Source organism: Perca flavescens, chromosome 15 (genome assembly GCF_004354835.1).
Source record: "Perca flavescens isolate YP-PL-M2 chromosome 15, PFLA_1.0, whole genome shotgun sequence".
Taxonomy (NCBI): Eukaryota; Metazoa; Chordata; class Actinopteri; order Perciformes; family Percidae; genus Perca; species Perca flavescens.
This window is the reverse complement of record NC_041345.1, coordinates 13196677-13217128: the sequence shown is the minus strand read 5'-3', so window position 1 is coordinate 13217128 and position 20452 is coordinate 13196677. Positions and strand designations below refer to the sequence as shown.

At 41.4% G+C, this 20452-nt stretch overlaps 1 protein-coding gene across 3 annotated transcripts in view; it reads right to left on the bottom strand.

Annotated features, from left to right (window-relative positions):
• The window catches only part of LOC114569654 (uncharacterized), a 50635-nt gene that overhangs the window by 8043 nt on the left and 22140 nt on the right, over nt 1-20452 (bottom strand). For 2 of the 3 annotated variants that reach the window (XM_028599641.1, XM_028599640.1), the window contains 3 exons: nt 18197-18256; nt 17323-17489; nt 17145-17226 (listed from right to left, as the gene is read on the bottom strand). In XM_028599641.1, the coding sequence (XP_028455442.1) occupies nt 17145-17226; nt 17323-17489; nt 18197-18256 (309 nt within the window). The remainder of the gene's footprint in view (nt 1-17144; nt 17227-17322; nt 17490-18196; nt 18257-20452) is intronic. The other variant, XM_028599642.1, reaches the window with a different exon arrangement.

Here is a 20452-nt window from a genome sequence, read left to right as displayed (position 1 = left end):
AAAAGGAAGGTCAGATGCTCAGCAACAATGTAAAAACAGCAGCCGTCAGAGCAATTCTATTCTTTTATTCTCGAGAGAGGAAGCAGAGCTTGTTCATCCGCAACTGAGTAAACTACTTAAGTCTATCTTATGTGACTGAAGACATGATCTTTGAAATGCAAAAACCTCAAAATGTGGTAATGATAGAGATAGACAAACATAGCCACGTTCGATTGCCAGACTTCCTTTTGTTATTTCACTGTGTGTTTGAAGTTTTGAGAGAGTGCGTGAAATCTTAGAGAACTGTCTTCAGTTTCTGCACTTTCTCTGAATCAAAAACTGGCGATAAAATCTGCTGGACAGGATTCACAGAGGAGTACGCTTTGACAACACACTATGCGGCTACCAAATACTGTACAGGCAGCCAGTCCTGCCTTGTCTTTCCTTGGAATCTCTAATTGTCCTCTCAAACCAGCTGTGTTAAACCTGTCCACAATAAGATAAACTGTGGGTCTGTTTCCTGTGCCGCCTATAAATATGGCCTAATCACCCTCAAGTGGAGCCGGTAGGACAGATTTTACAGTTGCATCCCTCCACCATGCTGAAGTTCATATTGATGGTTGACAGACTGTATACACTGTCTTCATTCATCTGTGCTATGACCATTCCCAATTGGATCCATTTGCCAACCCGAGTCTGGTGGTTTACAGAGCGGAGCGCCTCCGGCATGTGGAGCCCATGCTCTGTACCCTCTGCTTGTTTCGTGACATGCAAATAAATAAAAAGTGAAGATGTATGTCCACAAGTAACCCATGGAGGAGCGGGGCCTGGCGGGTACGAGATCTAAACAGACCCTGATGACTGTATATGTGGAGTGAGTTAAACAAGTGACACAGAACGTTATGCTTTGATCTGCTAATTATAGTGGAAAACAACCTGGCAACAAAACTGCTGGAATCAGTTTGACTGCATTACCTGAATTTTCCACCTTGCAAACAACTAAAACGGTCCAAGACATACATGTGGAGGTCCAGCAGGTGAAGCTCTTTGTTCTAGTCGATTTTTCAATTAAAGCGTTTATAGAATCACAAACAAATCTACGATGATTCCTGAAAACACGTAGTCTCAAGACTTTTTTGGCCACTTGGGGGCAGCAGAAACAAGTTGTGAACACAACTTTGACATATCATCACCTTTTCCTGTGAGGTGATATTGTGAACTTGTTAGCAAACAGATGTTTATTCACATATCCTGCAGTTATGGAGCGACATTATCATTCTTTTGGACTAATGTGGCGAACTTTAAGTACAATGTTCACTCTCTTTTAGCTCTGTTTTTGTTTTTTACAAACTCCTTAGAGTAAAAATATCTTTGTCTTTTTAGCTAATAAAAGATCCACTATGTTCACCAGCTAGTCGCTTGACTGTCTGCTGTTTGGTGCTGAGCGGGTAGTGTACAGTGAGTTTTTAGAGATTCACAGCTGTCTGCTGTGGCTGAAAACGATGGGATGAGAGCAGTGAGAGTGAACCAAAACAGTAAAGTGGCGAGCCAGACAGCTAAACAATGAGCTTACTATAAAAGCTCCATAAAGCAGAGGTAGGAGCTGCAGATTCAGGGGATAATTCCCTGTGGGTTCATCGCAATGAACAAGCCCTTTCTGAATGCTCTTGCTGCATTGTTATAACATTGTCGTGATATTCTGTTATTGTCAAAATATCAGTTACAAATGCTTTAAAGGACGCCGACTTATTGGGAATTTAGCTTATTCACTGTAACCCCCAGAGTAAGACAAGTCCATACATACCCTTCTCATCTCTGTGCGTGCTGTAACGCTGCCTGACGGTTCCAGCATTAGCTTAGCCTAGCACAGATCCTGCAGGTAACTGGTTCCAACTAGCCTACTGCTCCCAATTGTGACAAAAGTGACAAAATAACGCCAACATGTTCCTATTTACATGTTGTGATTTGTATAGTCTGGCGTGTACAAAAACAACGTAACATGAGACACAGCCATCTTCTAACAGTAAACAAACCGGGAACTATATTCTCAGACAGGCTTGCTGCGAGCATATCACTCCGCCCAAGTACTATATTCTTCCGCCTGAGAATATAGTTCCCGGTTTGTTTACAGTTAGAAGACGGCTGTGTCTCATGTTACGTTGTTTTTGTACACGCCAGACTCTATGAATCACAACATGTAAATAGGAACATGTTGGCGTTATTTTGTCACTTATTCGGAGCAGTAGGATTACTGGAACCATTCACCTGCATGTTCTGTGCTGGCCTGATGCCGCTGGAACCGTCAGACAGCCTTACAGCACGCACAGAGATGAGAAGGGTATGTATCGACTTGTCTAACTCTGGGGGTTACGGTGAATAAGCTAAATTCCCAATAAGTCGGCGTGTTCCTTTAACGCTGTTATTGTGGATTTAAATGCTGAATAAAAGGTTGCACAGGGTTACACAAAGTGTATCTTTCCTCCAATGGCAAAGACAACTTTCAATTACTGTCGAGCTGCCATTTTTATCTTACAAAGCCTTTGTGCTCCTCAAAGGCATTAATACCTGCACCTTGGTGATGCCTTTAATTGCCATTTACCATTAAGCTGGCTGAACAATGAAGCCCAGGCTGAGGGGATGTTGTCAGGTTTAATGAGGCCCTCGGTAAAAGAGTGCTGCTGTGTCGGCACCACCAAAGGCTGCTTCCTGAATTCACCTCCAGTGGACCAGAGTGGTCCTGCGGGGATTTGATGGGCTGAGGGAGCACAGACTGTCTCTCCCCCACTGTGGGGGTGTGAGGGGCTGCAGTAGCATCAGTAGCCCTTGCTGTGCATGGCTAGGCGGGCAAAAAGCACAGAGTGGAAGAGGTTATAACCGCAGTGCCACAGACCAAGGTGCCACAGTGGCATTGTAACACGGCATGCAGCAGTGATCAGAAGAAACTTTACACCTGAATACAAAGAGCAAAATATGGGACTTTTTGCCCCATTGGTCGACTTAAAGAATGAGAACATACAGTGCCAACAAAGGCATGAACAAACATGGCCGCAAATAGACATATGGAGACAATGGCACGTAGCACAAAGGGGAACAGAGCCAAGAAAGAAAAGCAATGACAACTGTGAACTCCTGGCCCATATTTAAGAGGGGTACATGGTTCATAGTTTCACATGGAGTCCTCCGCCTCCAAACCCCATTCCAGTAACTTTGATTCTTTATTCATCCCCCCCACCCCCTCCAACCCCCCACCACCCCATCCTTAAATCCAGCTGATGGAGGCTCTTTTGTCCACCAGCACCCAGGCAACAACATCAAAGGGCTGCTGTGTGTAAATGCTAAGTGCCTGAAAAACAAAACAGAAAAATAAAGAAGTCCCAGAGGGGATGGGAGATGTCAACAACAGCACCCCGGAGGGGGGAGGAAAAAGAGCTGCTATGTATGTACAGGAGGAAATAAAGAAACAGGGAGAGGGATAAAAGAAAAAAAAACTAAGACCGAAAGAAATAAAGAAAGAAAGAAAGCACACCCTAACTTGCTCAGTAGTCATTTGTCAGACATTCATCATCATTTACTAAATACACAAAGGTGTGGGTTGGGTCATTCTTGGTTTAATGACAACAATAAGCAAATGACATTAGACTTTGTATGAGACCATTATGACACTTTCTTTGTGCTGGATCATCAAAGCCCATTAGGGGACAGTGAAAGGCCTTCCATTGCCGTTCATGACCACTTCCTCATTCACTGACAGCTGAATTGGGAGGCTTGATGGATTGTTGTGCAAGACAATGTCGTGCTTTTGGACTGAATGCTTCGCTTTGATCTCACTGGATGCCCTTGAAGCTTCAACAACGGCTGATATGTTAACAACCGGTCTGGTTATTCTAGCTCTATTCTCCACCTACTGCCCTGCCAGTCAGAGCCATGAGGGGAAGGGGACGGTGGGAAGGGGAGATAAAAGCCTTTTATCTCTGCCCCCATGTGGGGCTCCTGTAGAGTCATGCTTGGCGTGGCGGCATGCCTTGCCTCGTACCGACAAAGTACCCGCCAGTGACATGCTGACTGCAGAGCCTGGCACCAGGTCTCCAGCCAGCGCAGAGCAAACCCTCTAGTCAGCAGAATGAAGGAAACACAACTACATCGGGCCTACGGTTTATAATTAAAAGTCCTTAGCCTCAAAGAGCACAGCATCTCCATCTTAATGGTAGGCTTCCATCTGAGGCATTGGTTTAATACTTACTCTGTGTCCCATCAGATAGTGATGTGGACAGAGGAGGAAGAGAGACATTAGGACTACAAAGAACACATGTGTCCCATCCGGGATTAGGGGTTCACTCTTCCCTCAGTAGCCTAATTGCTGGATTGGCCAGATCAAAATCACTTCATTGGGATCAAGGCCACTGTCTTCCTCTTCTCTCACTACTCTGTTGCACAATAACTCAACAAAAGCAGCAACAGAAGTCGTGGAGCAAAGATGAATGTAGTTCATGTTTAGAGAGCATGTTGTGTGATTAAGGGAAGCCCACATCAAACATTGTGGCTTAGGAAAACCACCAGTTGAAAAACAAGATGCTTCTTCTGTGCAGAGCGGCGCAGACTGGAGATGCTGTTGTTCAGAAGGCCAGACCAGCCCAAACCAACCCGCCTGTCTGTCTCTTGAGACAAACAGGGAAACACGAGACATCACAGATTCGTAAAGGAACTTGGAAGTCATTATGAGTAAGAGGGCAGGATAGGCGACAGACTTTTAATTCAGAGTAGCAAACACAACAGGTTATAAAGATGTGAACATGCAGGGAATTTGAAGGATTAGTTACTACTATCCAAGAGCCTCTCCCCGGAACGCGTAGCTCCTATGGCGTCATTTTGATGCTACCAAGCCATCACCTCCTGTTAGCTTTCTACTGACTGCCATTCATTTTGGCGCCACTTTGACAGCGAATAACTTTACATCTGCGTTTAAAGACTCTATTTGTCAGTTGTTTATTTCTAAAGAAACACAACGATGTATAAAAGGTTCCATTACCTTGTATCTCACGTTATGGCTCCGTAGTAGATGTTTTTGTAAAAATAGGCTAACGATTGTGTCATAACCACGCAACTTACTGTCGCGTAGTAGAGGAATTACCGTATAGTACAGGAGAAGCTCACAGACAGTTTTGACTTGCATTCGCTTGTTAACTAGCATTTTAGTTAGCAATAATTAGCCTGTGCCCATGTTATCTCCTTACATATACCTACGCTCTCCAGCTCTGCAAGATTGGGAATGATTGAGATTTCTCTTGGCACAGCTACCAGAAGACTAACAACTTTCAGACAGGTTGCTCACGTCACATCTACGTCTTCGAGCTCAGTTGGAGGCTGCGCAGTAACGCTCAGCGCTCACCGGAAAAGTGCTTCTAATATCCTTCAATGGTCTCCATCCAGAGCAACAGGATCTGTTGGTCCAGTTTTTATACTGTATATGCTACTATCTCAGAGTGTACTCTTAATCTACTACAACTAACTCTCCATAACCTGTAAACTTTATATCAAATGGGCACACATGGCTACATGAGTTATTTTAGAAAGTATTAATAAAAACTAGTCAAATATGGAGATAAAACAGAATGGAGAATGAAACCTATCAACTTTAACCATCACCCACTTCAGCTGCTCTTAGAAAAGGGACATGTATTGATAAGAAAATGCTACTAGAAAAAGTTGAAAATACATTATTTAGCATAAAATAGGCATATGAATGTGAGACATTTTGTCATTTCTTTGGCATAACATTCCTATACATTTGAACAAAACCTTGAGGCTCTCGTAGGTTCTGTCATGTACCAGCAGTGTTGGGAGTAACGCGTTACAAAAGTAACGCAATTACAGTAATGTATTCCTTTTTGCTGTAACGCAGTAATATAACGCATTACTAATTAAATTTCGGTAATATTATTACCCGTTACAATCTCAGTAACGCGAGTTACAACACATTTTAACGCAACATTTTTTAAGAATTTCCCAACACCGCGAAGCATTTGTTCAAAGGAAAAAAAAGCCGTGAGTATTATTTCATAACATCTGTGTCCCAACAGGTGACGGTATGTCAGCGTGGACAGCAGTGTGTCCGAGCCGCTGACAGATTTAAACATGTCGGGAATTAATGTTTAGGTTGTTACACGTAAATGTATCATTGCAGTTTAACAGCCGTGGAGAGTAACTCTGCCTGTAGTGGAATGGCTTGACGACCAAAAACGCTTGTCTTTTACTGTGACCATTTACTGTTCAATATGTTTCTGTCATGAACGGTAATAATTATTACAGATGCAGTTTTACAAACAAGAAAGTGAGCAACTTAGCTTGACGGACATGTTGCATCCATAGACAGTATGTGTTGCATCAACAACATGCATAACAGTTGCATCTCAGTAAGCTAGCAAGAGTACACAAGGTACACAACCGACAACTTCCGTGTAGGCTACTTCAAAATAAAAGCACTTCCTGTGACGGTTCGCAGTAAAACTAAATTACTGTTAAACAAATAAGGTTGTCGACCTTTTCACATATCAGCTGTAAATCAAGTACTGTAAATAATGTAAATAGTGAGTTTTAATCACACTATAATTTACAATTTCCTTTAGACTGTTTTAAACTAAACATTAATTTCTTATTCAAGTGCTTTAAACAAACATTTTACAACAATGCCGTACTTCAATACAACTGTAAGGTACTTTTAATTGAGTATTTTCATTTTCTCCTACTTGTCTATTGTACATTTTACTTATCTATTTTTTATAGCTTTAGTTACTTTGCATATTCATATTAATTATACAAAATATGAATAATCTGTGATGTATTAAAGTGGATAAAGATGAGACTTTATTGATCCAGTGGTGAAATTCACAAGCTAGCTGCCAAGTCAAACTTCCACTGTTATTTTGGTGAAAGTAACTCAAAAGTAATTCAAAAGTAGTGTAACGCATTACAATTCAGAGACAGTAATATTGTAATATAACTAATTACTCTCAAATGACAGTAACTAGTAATCTATAATGTATTACATTTTGGAAGTAACTTGCCCAACACTGTGTACCAGTGGAAAACGCTGAATGAAAATGATGGATAACACCCCCTTTCCCCACAGAGAAAACTTCTCTGGACAGAAGAACAGCAATATTGTGGCCACATGTGTGAGCTTGTTTACTTACACTTGGCTTTTAACTACAGGAATCTCATGATTTAAACCACAACATAACAGACTAAATTATTAGCATGTTACCACACTACACACTTTTTACCCCTTTGATTGGAACAGGAGAAAGTGTGCATGTGTCGACCAACATCAATGGGCATCTGGGTAGATTAACACACGGATGCCGCAAGACGTCTCTCTCCTGCTGTCTCACACACACAGAACACACACAGGACTCGGCAATCTCTTAGGTAAAGTTTATTTCTGAAACCCTAATCATGGCAATTTCCCCTTCAAATAATAAACATTCAACTTTATTCCAACTCCTCTCCTTGCCAGTACCACATCAAACAAATCCTAAGGTCAACAAGGGTCAGCGAAAGGATCTGGATAATGATGAGGCTCAAAGAAAAAGATTGAGGGTGCTGAAAGAGAGATGGTTAAAGAAGGGGAGGGGAGCTGATGGGAACAGAAGAAAGGATTGGGCTGGTGGGGAGAGAGAAGGTGCAAAGGCTATGCCTTGTAACGACAGACCCCTGATTACATTGTTGCACAAATAAACAGGCCCTCTGCAGGCTCCCTGGAGTCCAGCTGTGGTGCAGGAGAGGAAAGCTTTCATTTCAGGGGGCTGAGGTCGAGACAGGCAAGGGATGGGATGAGGCCTGGCTGTCTACCCGCACCATTTCCTTGCATCTCTGTCAGCAAGTCAATGGAGGTAGGAACGGGGCAACATCGAATTTGAGAAGCTTGTTGAGTACGTGCCATTTCCTGCACTTACAGGCTACCTAGAAAAGCCGTCAGAATGTCGACTAATAACTGTCAATCTCAGAGAGCTACAGAGAGGAGCTGTTTAGGTTGAAAAGAGAAAGGATGCTGGATATCTGTGCTTTTTGATGATGATGAGGGCCCATCTGTATGGGGCCAGATAGTGTTGGAGGAAAGAGGCAGAGAAAGACAAGGTTCAGATGCCCCGCAGCCACATCTGCAATCGTCTTTCCTTCACCTCCGACCATTACAAGGTCCTGGTCCTCTCTTCTCTCTGTGTCCTGCAGCTATCAAGGCCCACATCAAGGCATGTCCCTGCCAAATGTATGCCCCCCCATTAAGGGGCCATCATCAGATAAACAAGATAAACAAGTCCAATTCCTGGCAGGACTGATCAAAGGACTCAATGTTAACCCCATGGCCAATTTCAAGTAGGCAGAAAAATCAAACACAGATGAGGTCACATGGAAATGGGAGGGGGAGGGGGGGGGGGGGCTAATCCATTGTCCCTTTATGGGCACAGAAAGCCAAACGGACAGTGAGGGTTTTGAAAACGGGGGGGGGCATGCAGCTACTTTCTCAATTGGATCCTTGCATGTTGTTATCCCCAAGGAATTGCAGCCTTACCCTCACAGTAAAAACAAAATTCCTGCCAGACTGCACCTGTTCACCACCACACATCAAGAAAAACATAGACGGTATTTAGGAAACAATAGTGAATCCTTCAGATATGTCTTGGAGGTTATACCAAGGGCAGCAATCCAAGTTGTAAAAGTCATCTTGTCTACTGATCTTGGGTGCAGGGACTTGGCTGAAGTAGTCTACTAGAATGATACGCACCCCTCTGCTGTCTCTTAATTCCCTTGGTTGATAATTGTGTCATCTAGGCCAAACACTTGCGTATATGGCGGTATTTCATGAATCTTTTCCCAAAGCTCAAGTGTCGTCTTTCGTCTGTTAATCACCTCTTCACTGAATGACCAAACTCTTCCCAGACGTACACGTCAAACGAAATGAAGGGTTGAAAGACAAAATCTTGCCAAGTATGCATACATGGATACACTGTTCTGATTTATTTTCATATTTCTACTCCCAGACATTTGAACAAACATCAAATACAAAAGATGTTGGGATAGACTCACTGGAGACGAGAAACTAAAACTGGTAAATTAACAAAACAAATGCCGAACTCTTCTTCACTTCAAGGTAGGACAGGGAGATGATGCCTGTTTTTGCTCATGTAATCAGTTCATTCACATTCACACAGGAGAGAAAAAGGAAATTCCATTCTCTGTCTCTCTCTCTCTCTCTCTCTCTCTCTCTCTCTCTCTCTCTCTCTCTCTCTCACTCTCTCAAGAGGGCTATATTGAATTAGATTATTATCCCAGAATAATCAAACGGCCCCCCCCATGGGACCACCCACAGAGAGTAAAGAGAAACATGAGACTGGCCACATGCTCTGTTTTTCACCAAGACCTCTATGGCACCGCCAATACAGGAAGGAGCGAGAAGAAGGACAGAAGGTTTTTTGTCCCAACACTTGTGAATGGCATCGTCTTTGTATTGGTTGACTGATGGAAGCATCTCAAGAACAAACGCCAGCACCTGTAGTCTCATCCATCTGAATTCATCATTTCAAAGCATATCACAGATATTAATTCTACGTTATAGTTAGGTCCTGCTCCCCTACTGCACGTCATTGTTTTGGTTGCTGGCTTATCACATAATGGGAACAGCTTTACTCCCAAATGATCCTGATAATGACAGGCCTGGTCTATATTTAGCTCTTGTCTCTCTGACAGACCTCTTGACTGTTGTAGCTGTAAGGGAGAGCCATAAACAAAGCTGGCAGAGTTTAGACAAGCATGTGATGACTGCACTTTGCCGCCTAAGGTACGAACCATGGAGCCCAGAGACAGATAGGGTTGGAGGGACATGTGAAGGGCTGCACCACATGGAGTTTACAGACACCACCACCACAGACTCTGGTTAATGCTTGTGGTTCATCTCAGGGCTTTGACTGACAGAATAGTCCTGCAAAAGACGAGGGGAGGCTCCATCAGTAGCCTGCTGGATGCCTGTGAGGATGAGAGGCCAACCAATACAGCTGTCGCTATGAGATGTTTTCCAAGAGGAAAAAAAATCACTGTCAAAGGATGACATTAGCTTGTGCTTTGGGATCACATAAGAAGAAAATGTTAGCACATTAAGAATAACATATCTTCTTAGTCTAGGGTGTTGGGTGGAGGTGGTAGTTGGTGGGTACAGGGTAGACAGACCCCACCCAATTTTTCAATCCTGGCTAATTAAAGGACCACAAGTCATCCATGGAGATTTCATGGGTTCAAAGAAACCTGGGTGTCCTCTGCTGTAATTTCAAATTACTGATTTCTGTTATTAATTATACATCTTAAGTGCCTTTGAAGAATGCTATCCTTCATCAGGAAGACATAATGTCTGGCACACACAAAAAAAGACCTAAGAAAGCAAAGAGGCTTCAGTTCATTGGATCCAATGAATCAGAGCTTCCAGGAAAATCAGCAGTGTCTTATTGTATTATTATTATTTTTCTTTCTTGGATTTTTTTTAAATTTTTTTTTTTTTAGCAAAACAGCAGCGTCTGACGTCAGTGTATCATTGTCATTTTGAAAGTAGTCTTGGAAGCAGAGCAGAGTTGTGATTGAACTCTGAGAGCTGCCCTGGAGCTGTACTTTGAGGAAGAAACCACGGAACCACAGATAATGCTTTACAGTCCACTAGTCTCAACTACTGTCATCAGATTTTCACTTTGTAAGACACTTGAAAACGATTGTCGTTCCAGTCTCCTTCAAAACAAAGGGCATTGCGCTGATGTCAAACTTCAGACAATCGAAGAGCTGTGGAGGAAACATGTTTAAAAAGTTGCTGATGATTATTTTAGAGATCAAATCGAAGAAATGGATCAGGAAGGACTTTGGAAGGGCCGCAAGTGTCTGACGAGATAAATAAAGAGAAGACACATATGACACTGTCCTTACTGTTGGGATCATCTACAGTCATCTGGGCAGAGTTTATGGACAGAAAACAAAAGCATCATATAGTCAGGCACACAATATAAAATGAAACCACCTCTGTTGACTTTTTGAAGACGAGGAAGGCACGAGACACAGGTTCAAACACTGCAGAGTCTCTTCCTCGTCTACTTTCCACTGGTGTAAAGACTTTTCAGGAGACAGGGGAAGGCATCTCCCTTTTATCCTTCACCACAGACAAACATAGACATATAAAAACATCCCTGTTGAAAAGTGGCAATAGTCCTTTTAATTCCAGACAAACCCAATGTGAAGAACTTAATTACAGAACGGGGGCAACCCAGCCCTTTTGAAAATTACACTTACAGTAAGACCTTTGAAGCAAATACTTCCTTTATCCTATTTTTTCTTTTGTTCAATGTTTTGTCTCTTGTAAAGCATGCCATTGACTACTGTGGTTTCTAGTGGGTCTCTGTCTTTTCTCGTCTGTCTGCATCTCTGTCAGGCATTCTCTCATCAAAGGCCTATCTCTTTGACACGCATTAGAGAGCAAACATATTTAAGACCCCAGTTAGTGTGTTAAATATAAAGTCAATCACAAATCCAAGACACTGATTTAAGAATATTTCACAAAATAATGAAACTTACTACTTACTTTTAAATCAACCTGCTATCAAACAAATACGTTAATCCAAATGATATTGCTTTTCCTCGTGGCCTTGACATTGACTCAGCCATTGATGGTTATGTGTCAGACTGTGCTTAGAGGGGGACGTATTTGGTACGAGTGAAGATTTTATAGCCTGCTAGTTTCCACCTGCCAACACAAATAGCACGATCAACTATTTAATCAACACAAACATGTGGTAAATAATCCCACCACACTCAGGTAAAACAACTTCAAAAAGGGAAGTGTGATCCCATGACATAATGCCCAGAAATGAAAAACAGACCATTCCATTTTGTTTGACACAAATTCTGTTCATTCCTTTCTGTTGAGTGTGGATGTCTGATACAAGTTAAAGATTTCCTCTGCATTAGCTCATTAGTTTAACCGAGTAAAGGTAAAGCTTTGTGGCTGAACGGGACCAGGAGGCCTGGCACCAAACCTCTACCTAAAGCCATGGCAGTAAAGTGAGAGAGGTGTGTTGTTTTACTCTCATCTTTCTCTCAGGCGGGCATACGTGATGCTCTGCCAGGTCTAAACTACGGTGTTGGGTTCGGCAGTAAATCAGCTTGGTTTCTGATGATCAAAAGCTTGTCGTTATTTCCCGCGCTTTCATGTAATCTCATAAAAGGCCAACCGCTCTGATGGACTGAGACTGCCTGCCAAGCCAGCCGGGCCTCCCATGCTGGCATCCCAGTGTGTGTGGCTCTGCTGGTTTGTTTCTAAAAATCAGAGCGGAGGAAAACAAAACAAGGCAGCATGAAGAGCATCCCTATGATTGAAAGTACAACATATTAGAGCCACTTTCTTTTGGCATTATGCACACATTATGCAGATTATTTTAAAGTAATGTTATTGATCCTTATATGAAATATTTCACAGGTGGCTTTAAGCTTCCATCTGAGAGTTTTGCATTGAGCAAATGATTTAGGAAGTTAAGTTTTGTTCTAGTTAAACCTAAAATTTGCATGTGAAAAATAGGTGGCAGGAAGAAGAGATGAAGCGTCTTGGTGGAAGACTAATAAAATGTCTGAAACCACCGTGCCTCAGAACGAAAGAGACAAACATCAAAGTCAATAGACTGGCTGTTTGATCTCCCCAAGTTTTTCCTCTCTTTTTAACATCACTCTGACCCGTTTACACTCTGGTCTTCATTATCCTCCTCACCCTTAAAATCATTTGAAATCTATCAGGGTATGACATGAGAAGGGAGAACATTTCAGCTTAGAGGGACATGGGGCAATGACCACTCCGATACACAACATATACCAGCCAATATCACTTCAACTCCTACCAAATTACACATCTTATGTGGGATCTTGCGTTGCTTTGAACGAAACGGTTGGTAGTTGTAATGGATGTTCTGTTCTCAACCTCCAGGGAGGTTTATGGCTCGCTTTCTGACAAATGGGAAAGAGGGAGATAAAACGCTAACACACACAGACACCCACTCTCTCCTCAAATAAAATAAATCAATAACCATAAAAAGGCAGCTATTAAAGCGTTGGATAGCTACACATTAGGAGTAAAAGTAGGATCTTGGCTGATGTGTAAAGGCTTTCAAATACGTGCAGGCCGCACACATTACTGATAAATGGATGGTGGGTGCTGGTGCGGTTGGGATGTATCAAACATGTGCTGCTAAGCTAATAAAGGCCAAAACGTTTGACAGCTGCAGGACAACTCATTCACAGTTTTCTGAGATTAGGCCAGCTTGGGCAGGATAGTGGGAGCATCGATGTTACACGTCCTCCATTGAAATATTTTCCTTGCCATTAAGTATTCCTAAACTAAACGTGTCTGGATATCTGCCTATGTTTTAGTACGTCGGCATATGTGCGTGTATACGAAGCCTCAAAGAGACGAGGCTACTTGTGCCCATGGCGTCTGGTAGAGCTCGTGACTGGGCCTGTTTAACTCCACTAACAGAGCACCGTTCCACAAAGCCCATCACGCAACCCACAGATGTCCCACAGGACAGACAGTACTGAGCCGCAACCAACAAGAAGCAGTAATAACCCCCAAGCCCACACACCCATGCGCACGCACACATACGCACACATATGCACACACACACACACACACACACACACACACACACACACACACACACACACACACACAAACAATAAAAAAACACATACAATCAGTATCTTTCTTCACTGAATCTTCTTCAGAACATTAAATACAGCTCCAAATTTGGTCAAAAAACGTATTTTCTCATGTGACTCTGGTGGTTTCTATCCATGCAGATATGTTGGGGTTTTGTTTGTGCAGGTTACATTACATTATAGATTTTAACAAACTAAAATTTCTGGACACAGTGCCCCCATTTCACTGGATGATCTATTTAACTGTTTTCATAGGGACTGGTCGTTAATAGTAGTTCTAAACAATGAATTCATTAATTTGGCTTAAATGCAAAAAAGTCAAAAAGTAGAATGTTTAAAGATGACCATTTGGTTTAGACTTCAGGCATTAAAAGATGGGTCAATGTTTTAGATGAAAGCCTGAAAATTGCAGTGTAATTATTCAGTATTTATGGGGTAATTACACAATAAATATGGGGTACAATGATATGGTTATATGGGGGGAAAAAGAGCCTCAAAATGGTATTGAGCCATTGTTAAGGTTATAAATTTCAGCTGTGCTTTTGCTACTATGACAAGTCAAAATGTCTGCTGTGAAAAAGGTCCATTGGCTACCACCTTTACGCTCTTTGAATAGAACACACACCCACAAACCTTATTTATTGTACCTATAGGGTAAGTACAACAAATCTGACGCTGGTGGCAGTGATTGTAGTTTTATAACAATATCTTTTTTTTTTATAACAATCCTCTTTTTTCTTTATAGGGGAAATTTGTTCATTTAATCCTCTACATTATCAAACATGTGAAAAGTGCGTCTATAAAAACGACTGGATTTGGGCTTGAGGGCATGTGGAGCAGTGGCGATAACATTTCAATGAAAATTGACAAATTTCGGGCACAACTTTAAAGAAAAAAAACGTAAGAAAATATTTTAGTGAAATCTGTGAAAGTCCTCAGAGGCAAAGGTTAAATCAAGCTCTTTTTTTTGTTGGTGTCTTTACATTCACAGTTAGGCTATTTTCTAGGGAGTTCAAAGCCTCCAAAATAAAAAATATATAAATACAAAACCATTAGCCAGCTTGTTTTCTTTAGTTAACATTTCAAACACACTGCAGAGTGGATCGTGTTTTCAGTCCCCTCTCTGTAACGCGAATGCTAATGTTGTTTTTCAGATGGTCCTGAAGCAAACTGCAGTGCCACAGCTGAAAAGTCCTCAGCACCCTTAAAAAAAAATAAATAAACGTCTGTACAAACACACCCGAATCCGGGAGAACACAACCTCCTTTGGCCTGCTAGCTACCCACTAAGATACAATTTGCATTTGGCCCTCAGCAAATTATTTTATTTTTATTTATTTAATTATTTTATTATGTTGAGACTTACCATTCTCAACATAGGGAGGGGGGTAACAGCCATTTTTATTAGGGACACTAAGAAGTTTATAAACAGAGCCACTTGACACAAGTGAACTTAAAATCCAGGGGTGATCCTCTGTGTAGACAGAATACCACTTCATTAAACAAACAAAGACCTCAAAGAGTAACAAGGTCTTGGACACGCATACCATAGAGAGAGAGAGAGAGAGAGAGAGAGAGAGAGAGAGAGAGAGAGAGAGAGAGAGAGAGAGAGAGAGAGCAACCCGGATCCTCTAGCCACATGAGACAGTAACAGGCTGTCTGTCCCAGAGGTTATTACAACTCCAAACATTTATTGGAAGGAAATCAAAAATTTTGTGTCTTTTTTGTCTTTCCTTCTTACTTCTGGACCACAAAATTACATTCAAGCAATAAAAAATGTTTATATGTTAGGTATATAAATGCTTAGGAATAGCACTTTGAGACTATTTCTAAACCCGCTTGGAGATGAAATAACATCATAAAAAGACACATGAATCAGTAAAAATAATGCTCCGAAGGAAAACAAAACCTTCCTCTGTTTTAAGTAGCTCTTGTAAAAGGCACAGACAACTGTCAGGAGAACAATTCGATGTGTGTGACCGCAGCGGGAGCTTGACCGGAATAGCCGGGGAAAGCATAATGAAGCACTGGCTTCAGCAACAGGAAGGCATGCATGACAAAATCTGTAAAAAGTGAGAAAAGATAGCCTACTACGATTATGGTCTGGTCAGCTAACTTTGAAGAGGGGGCATTTTTGTCAGTGAAGGCATCAATCTTCTGAAGCTGAAGCAAAAAATGGTATTGGGCCATCTCTAGTTACTGGTCCCAGAAAATAAACAGTCCGGCACAAAACTTTCTATAAATAGCTTTTACACTTTGTTTTTCTATTGATTAAACAAATGAGATCTAACATGTTAATTAGTGAGCTTTAGAGGTGCTGGTAGGCAGATTTGTTGAACAGACCCAGGCTAGCTGTTCCCGCCCCCCCATTTCCAGTTTTTATGTTAAGCTAAGCTAACAGACATGTGTGTGGTATTGAACTCATCAAGTGTAATTCCCAAAATGTTACACTAATCATTGAATGCTTCTTAGAATTCTTAGGTTAACGTATATACTTGTATAGCAGCAGCAGAGTGTTAAACAAAAATGACCTTCATGTCATCCGATATGGGACAAGTCACCAGATTTGTTAAGACACCTGCTCGCCTGAAATGGATCTGCAGTGTAATTCTTTGCTCTGTGTTGTAACCACTTTTAGTCCAGTCTGACCAGTGAAACCCTGGACATTGAAAAAGGATTTCATCTGATCCAATCAAAGACAAGAAACAGATGATCAGTGACATAGTGACACCACTGCAGAGGAAAAACAGACCTATTCTCACTTCAAAGAGCCAGTGGGATGCTTTAAAAAAAAAAAAAAAAAAAAATCACACCGGCAATAAACTACAACAGAAGTTCACCGGCGCTTTTCCAACACATGAAAGGGATTTCTAAAGTGAACGTCTCCTCAAGTGGTTCGCTCTCTTACTAAACCCCTAAACAAAGTTCATATCAGTGGAGGGCTGGTGCATGGCGCTGAGGCTGTTTACATGGGAGGTGTTGCTATGGGAGCGGTCAAATTATTTACATTTCAAAGACAGAGGACAACACGCTGCTGTTTAACGTAAGGAAGGAAGAAAGAGAAGGCCTTGATTCTAAAACGACGCCACTCACAAATCGCCGTAACAACTTAAGATGATTTCTATGAATGGAGGGCTTACTTTGGGAAGTCTTTTATCCTGTTACCCCTCGGTTAAAATGACAAATATACAGAGGACACTTGTAACAGGTAGACTTTACCTTGGCATGAGGGCAAATTACATCTGCAGCTGAAACCCTCGTCCTTTGCATGACTAATTGAAGTAATTACATAAGGGAGATGAAAGAGGTGCCCTGTCCTGTCAACTAAACAAGTGCATCATATGAACTCTTCACTTACTCCAAAAGGATAAATATGATAACAAAGACATTAGAATTACACATAGTGTGCACGGAGCAAAGAAAGGCAAAAGGTGTCACCTGGAGGAAGTCGTCCAGCAGCTTGTCAAAGTCTGACCCTCCTGTCGTGAAAGGACACATCGGGCAGATCACAGGAAGGGTACTGACAAGACAAAAGAGAGACAAAAAGACCTGAGAAGCTGGCAGACTGTTGTCATTTCACTCTGTCTCTTACTTTACAAGCAAAGCTGCTGCTTACATTATGTGTCGGGAGTGCTGACAGGGAACAGGGTGGTACGGACAAACAGGAGCAGGTCGAGAAGGTGACAGGTGACGGAGTCTGTAGTCGATAGCTGTGACTGAAATTAGAGCCGAATCCTGAGCAGTTGCAGCTCCCTCCTGAGGTAGCTGTTTGAAACAGCATATCTGTTTGACACATTCCATATTTTTCTATTTCATTCGAGATTCAGCATCAGGACATTACCAAGGACTGTTAATAAGGAACTTGCAGACACGCTTATTAGGATTGTCTGTGTTTTGATGTGGAGGACTAATGTGCTGCATGATTTTGTTCCACATCTGGTCATACCAGACTTGCATTTATCTGACACACAAGTATAAATTAATATCAACATTCCACATTTCGGCTTCAAATGCATTCATGTTGCAAAAATGTGCCATGGATTACTGACTACATGCGGTCAAAAACTATGGACTAGGTGATTTAGTAGATTAGTGTTATTCTGATAATAATATATCTTTAAACCAGAGGGAAGTGAACCACCTGCTGTAGGGACAAGTTGGAATAAAAACACTTTGATGATGATGATGATGATGATAATAATAATAATAATAATAATAATAATAATAAGCTACATTTACTCTGTGTCCCAGGTGTTAATCAGTAGATAACTTTACATTGTGGTATTTTTAACGCCACAATACAAACCTACCTTTGGAAAATTTTGTGTTTTAAATCTTATATATCTTATTCTGCAAATCATTCTATCATGTGGTACAAATTCATTATAAATGATGTGGACTTAAAAATCATTTAGGTGGTAAGAGCAATGACACATATAGTAAGACCAGCGGTCTGAGCAACAGTCATTCATTCTTGTGTTCATTTTTACCCCGATGCATTCCACGGCTTCCTTTGATTCCCGCTCTTCATATGTGGCAGTCACTCTGTTCTGAAAGAGAAATTAGAGGTAAAGATGACAAAAGCATTCTGCAAATTATAAGGCTTTGTGTTTACTATTCTGAGCTCAAACATGACATTCAGTCCAGCAGCATGCTAGTCGTTTGGCTTTTTTTTTTTGCATCAGAAAAAACCCGAAAAGAGAAAATACCACAGCAGACTGGAAATACAGAGTGAAAAAAGAAAGGCCATAATTATAGCAGAGGTTGAAGAGAGAGAGTGAGTCCCTATCAGGAACTCTCATCTGCTCATCTTCATTTGTCCCTCACATGAGAGCGCAGTCGACTTTGGTCTTGTTTAGTGGAACATGTCAACAGTCATTCCAGAAATGACTATATATGCCGATGTCAGAAAGTTGGGCGATTGATGGCATTCTGTGAAGACTGAAATCAGCTCGCTGAGGCCGATTTAAACAAAACATAACTAAACATCACTTTTCGAGACATAACATGTTAATTAGTAAGCTTTAGAGGTGTTGTTTGTTACGACAGAGCCAGGATAGCTGTTTCCCCTTGTTTCCAGGCTTTGTGCTAAGCTAAGCTAACTGGCTGCTAGCGGTAGCCTTATATTTGTTGTCAGATTTCAGATTGGTATGAATATACTGATTTAACTCTCTGCCTGAAAACCACTAAGTGTATTTTCCAAATTTCCAAACTATTCTTAAAACTATTTGATGTCACATTAATATCAGTTTGATTTCTTATGTTTTTTGTTTTTTTTAATCACCACACAAGTTTGACACCAGAATGAAGATTTAAGATGGTTTCATTAGCAGACAATCACAAATCTTCTCTGATTTGGGTTCAAATATCTATATATGTTACAGCTTTGATCAAGAAGTGATACCCATGTTTCCTTGACCTCTGCCATATGGTGCCTTGTCTGTGAGCGTGTCCACATACACATGCTAAGATGCCTGACCATCATTGTAGTTCCCTTCATGCTCAACCTCCTGCTCTCAAGTGGATATCAAAGGCCTGCATTTACAGTTATCTCTGCTTGGCTGCGCCACGGAAGTAATCACTGCAGGTCAGGGGTCAGTGCTCTGGCCCAAGACAGAAACACAACTGACTGACATCGACTTCAAAGGAAAGTGATCCACTGACAGACTGTTGTTTTAGCCGGGAACTCTGGATATCATAATCAGGAGGCTGGTAAGGGACAGTAAGAAGAGAGAGCGGTGGAGTGGGTTGTAGAGATGGGTGGGGGAGACTTGTTTCTCAGGAGAGAAGAGAGAAAGACTACCTTTGAATAATTAAGAGCCAACGACATCAAAGAACAGGCTCAAGTTCGGTGTGCTTAACCTCTGTTACACAGTAACAGAGCAACAAAACAACAAAAAAAAATGTCATTTTATTCCGTCCTGTTGTTATTCCTCTGGTTGGCGAAACCCAAAACCATGTCAAACATAATGGAAAATATTTGAGGTCTTCTTTTATTAACCAAGAACAGCTTTGATGTTTGACGTCTTTATTTGTTTTAGAAGAAGAAAGGGAAGGGGCAATATGGCATGCGAGCGATCTTCTTTTGGAGAGAGCACACGAAAACGGGGAGGAATTAATTATATGAGAGCAAACCATGCTTGTTCATTCTACATAATCAATTAAACATCATTATCGGCGCTTTCAAGAGTGCCAAGATCAAAGAGCAGTAGGAAATGATCAAAGTGACAGCATTTTGTTTGAGCACTAACCCCTTCCTGCTACTGTGTCCTGCTCTCCGTCAAGTTCACTGCTTTGCTAGAGATCCGATGAAATTACAAAAGTCTAGCAAGCCGCTTTTCTTTGTGTTTTTCACTCTTGATGCCGCATTGAAGACAAATTGATTCAAATGTTCTGTCATATTTGCATGTTATCTGTGTTTTGTTATTCCTTGGCATTAAAAAAAACTGAAAAGCCTGGGGAATGTTCGGAATTGCAGATTGCATAAATCTGGCAAAGTGAGTCAACCAACTGGCTTCAATGTTAGTGGCTCTCAGGAGGGAGATACAACAGCTCTGTTATTGTTGATGAGGAATTATCCACACCAGTTGTGACAAACTTATACTGTGGAGCAGAGTAGGTGGCTGCTACTTTCATCGCCTCAAGTTGAGTTGCAATTAAGCAAAAACACAGCAGGTTAAGAGGAAATAAATCAGATGAAATGCACAACTATACAAAGCCACTTTTATTCCACATGTCCGTAAAGC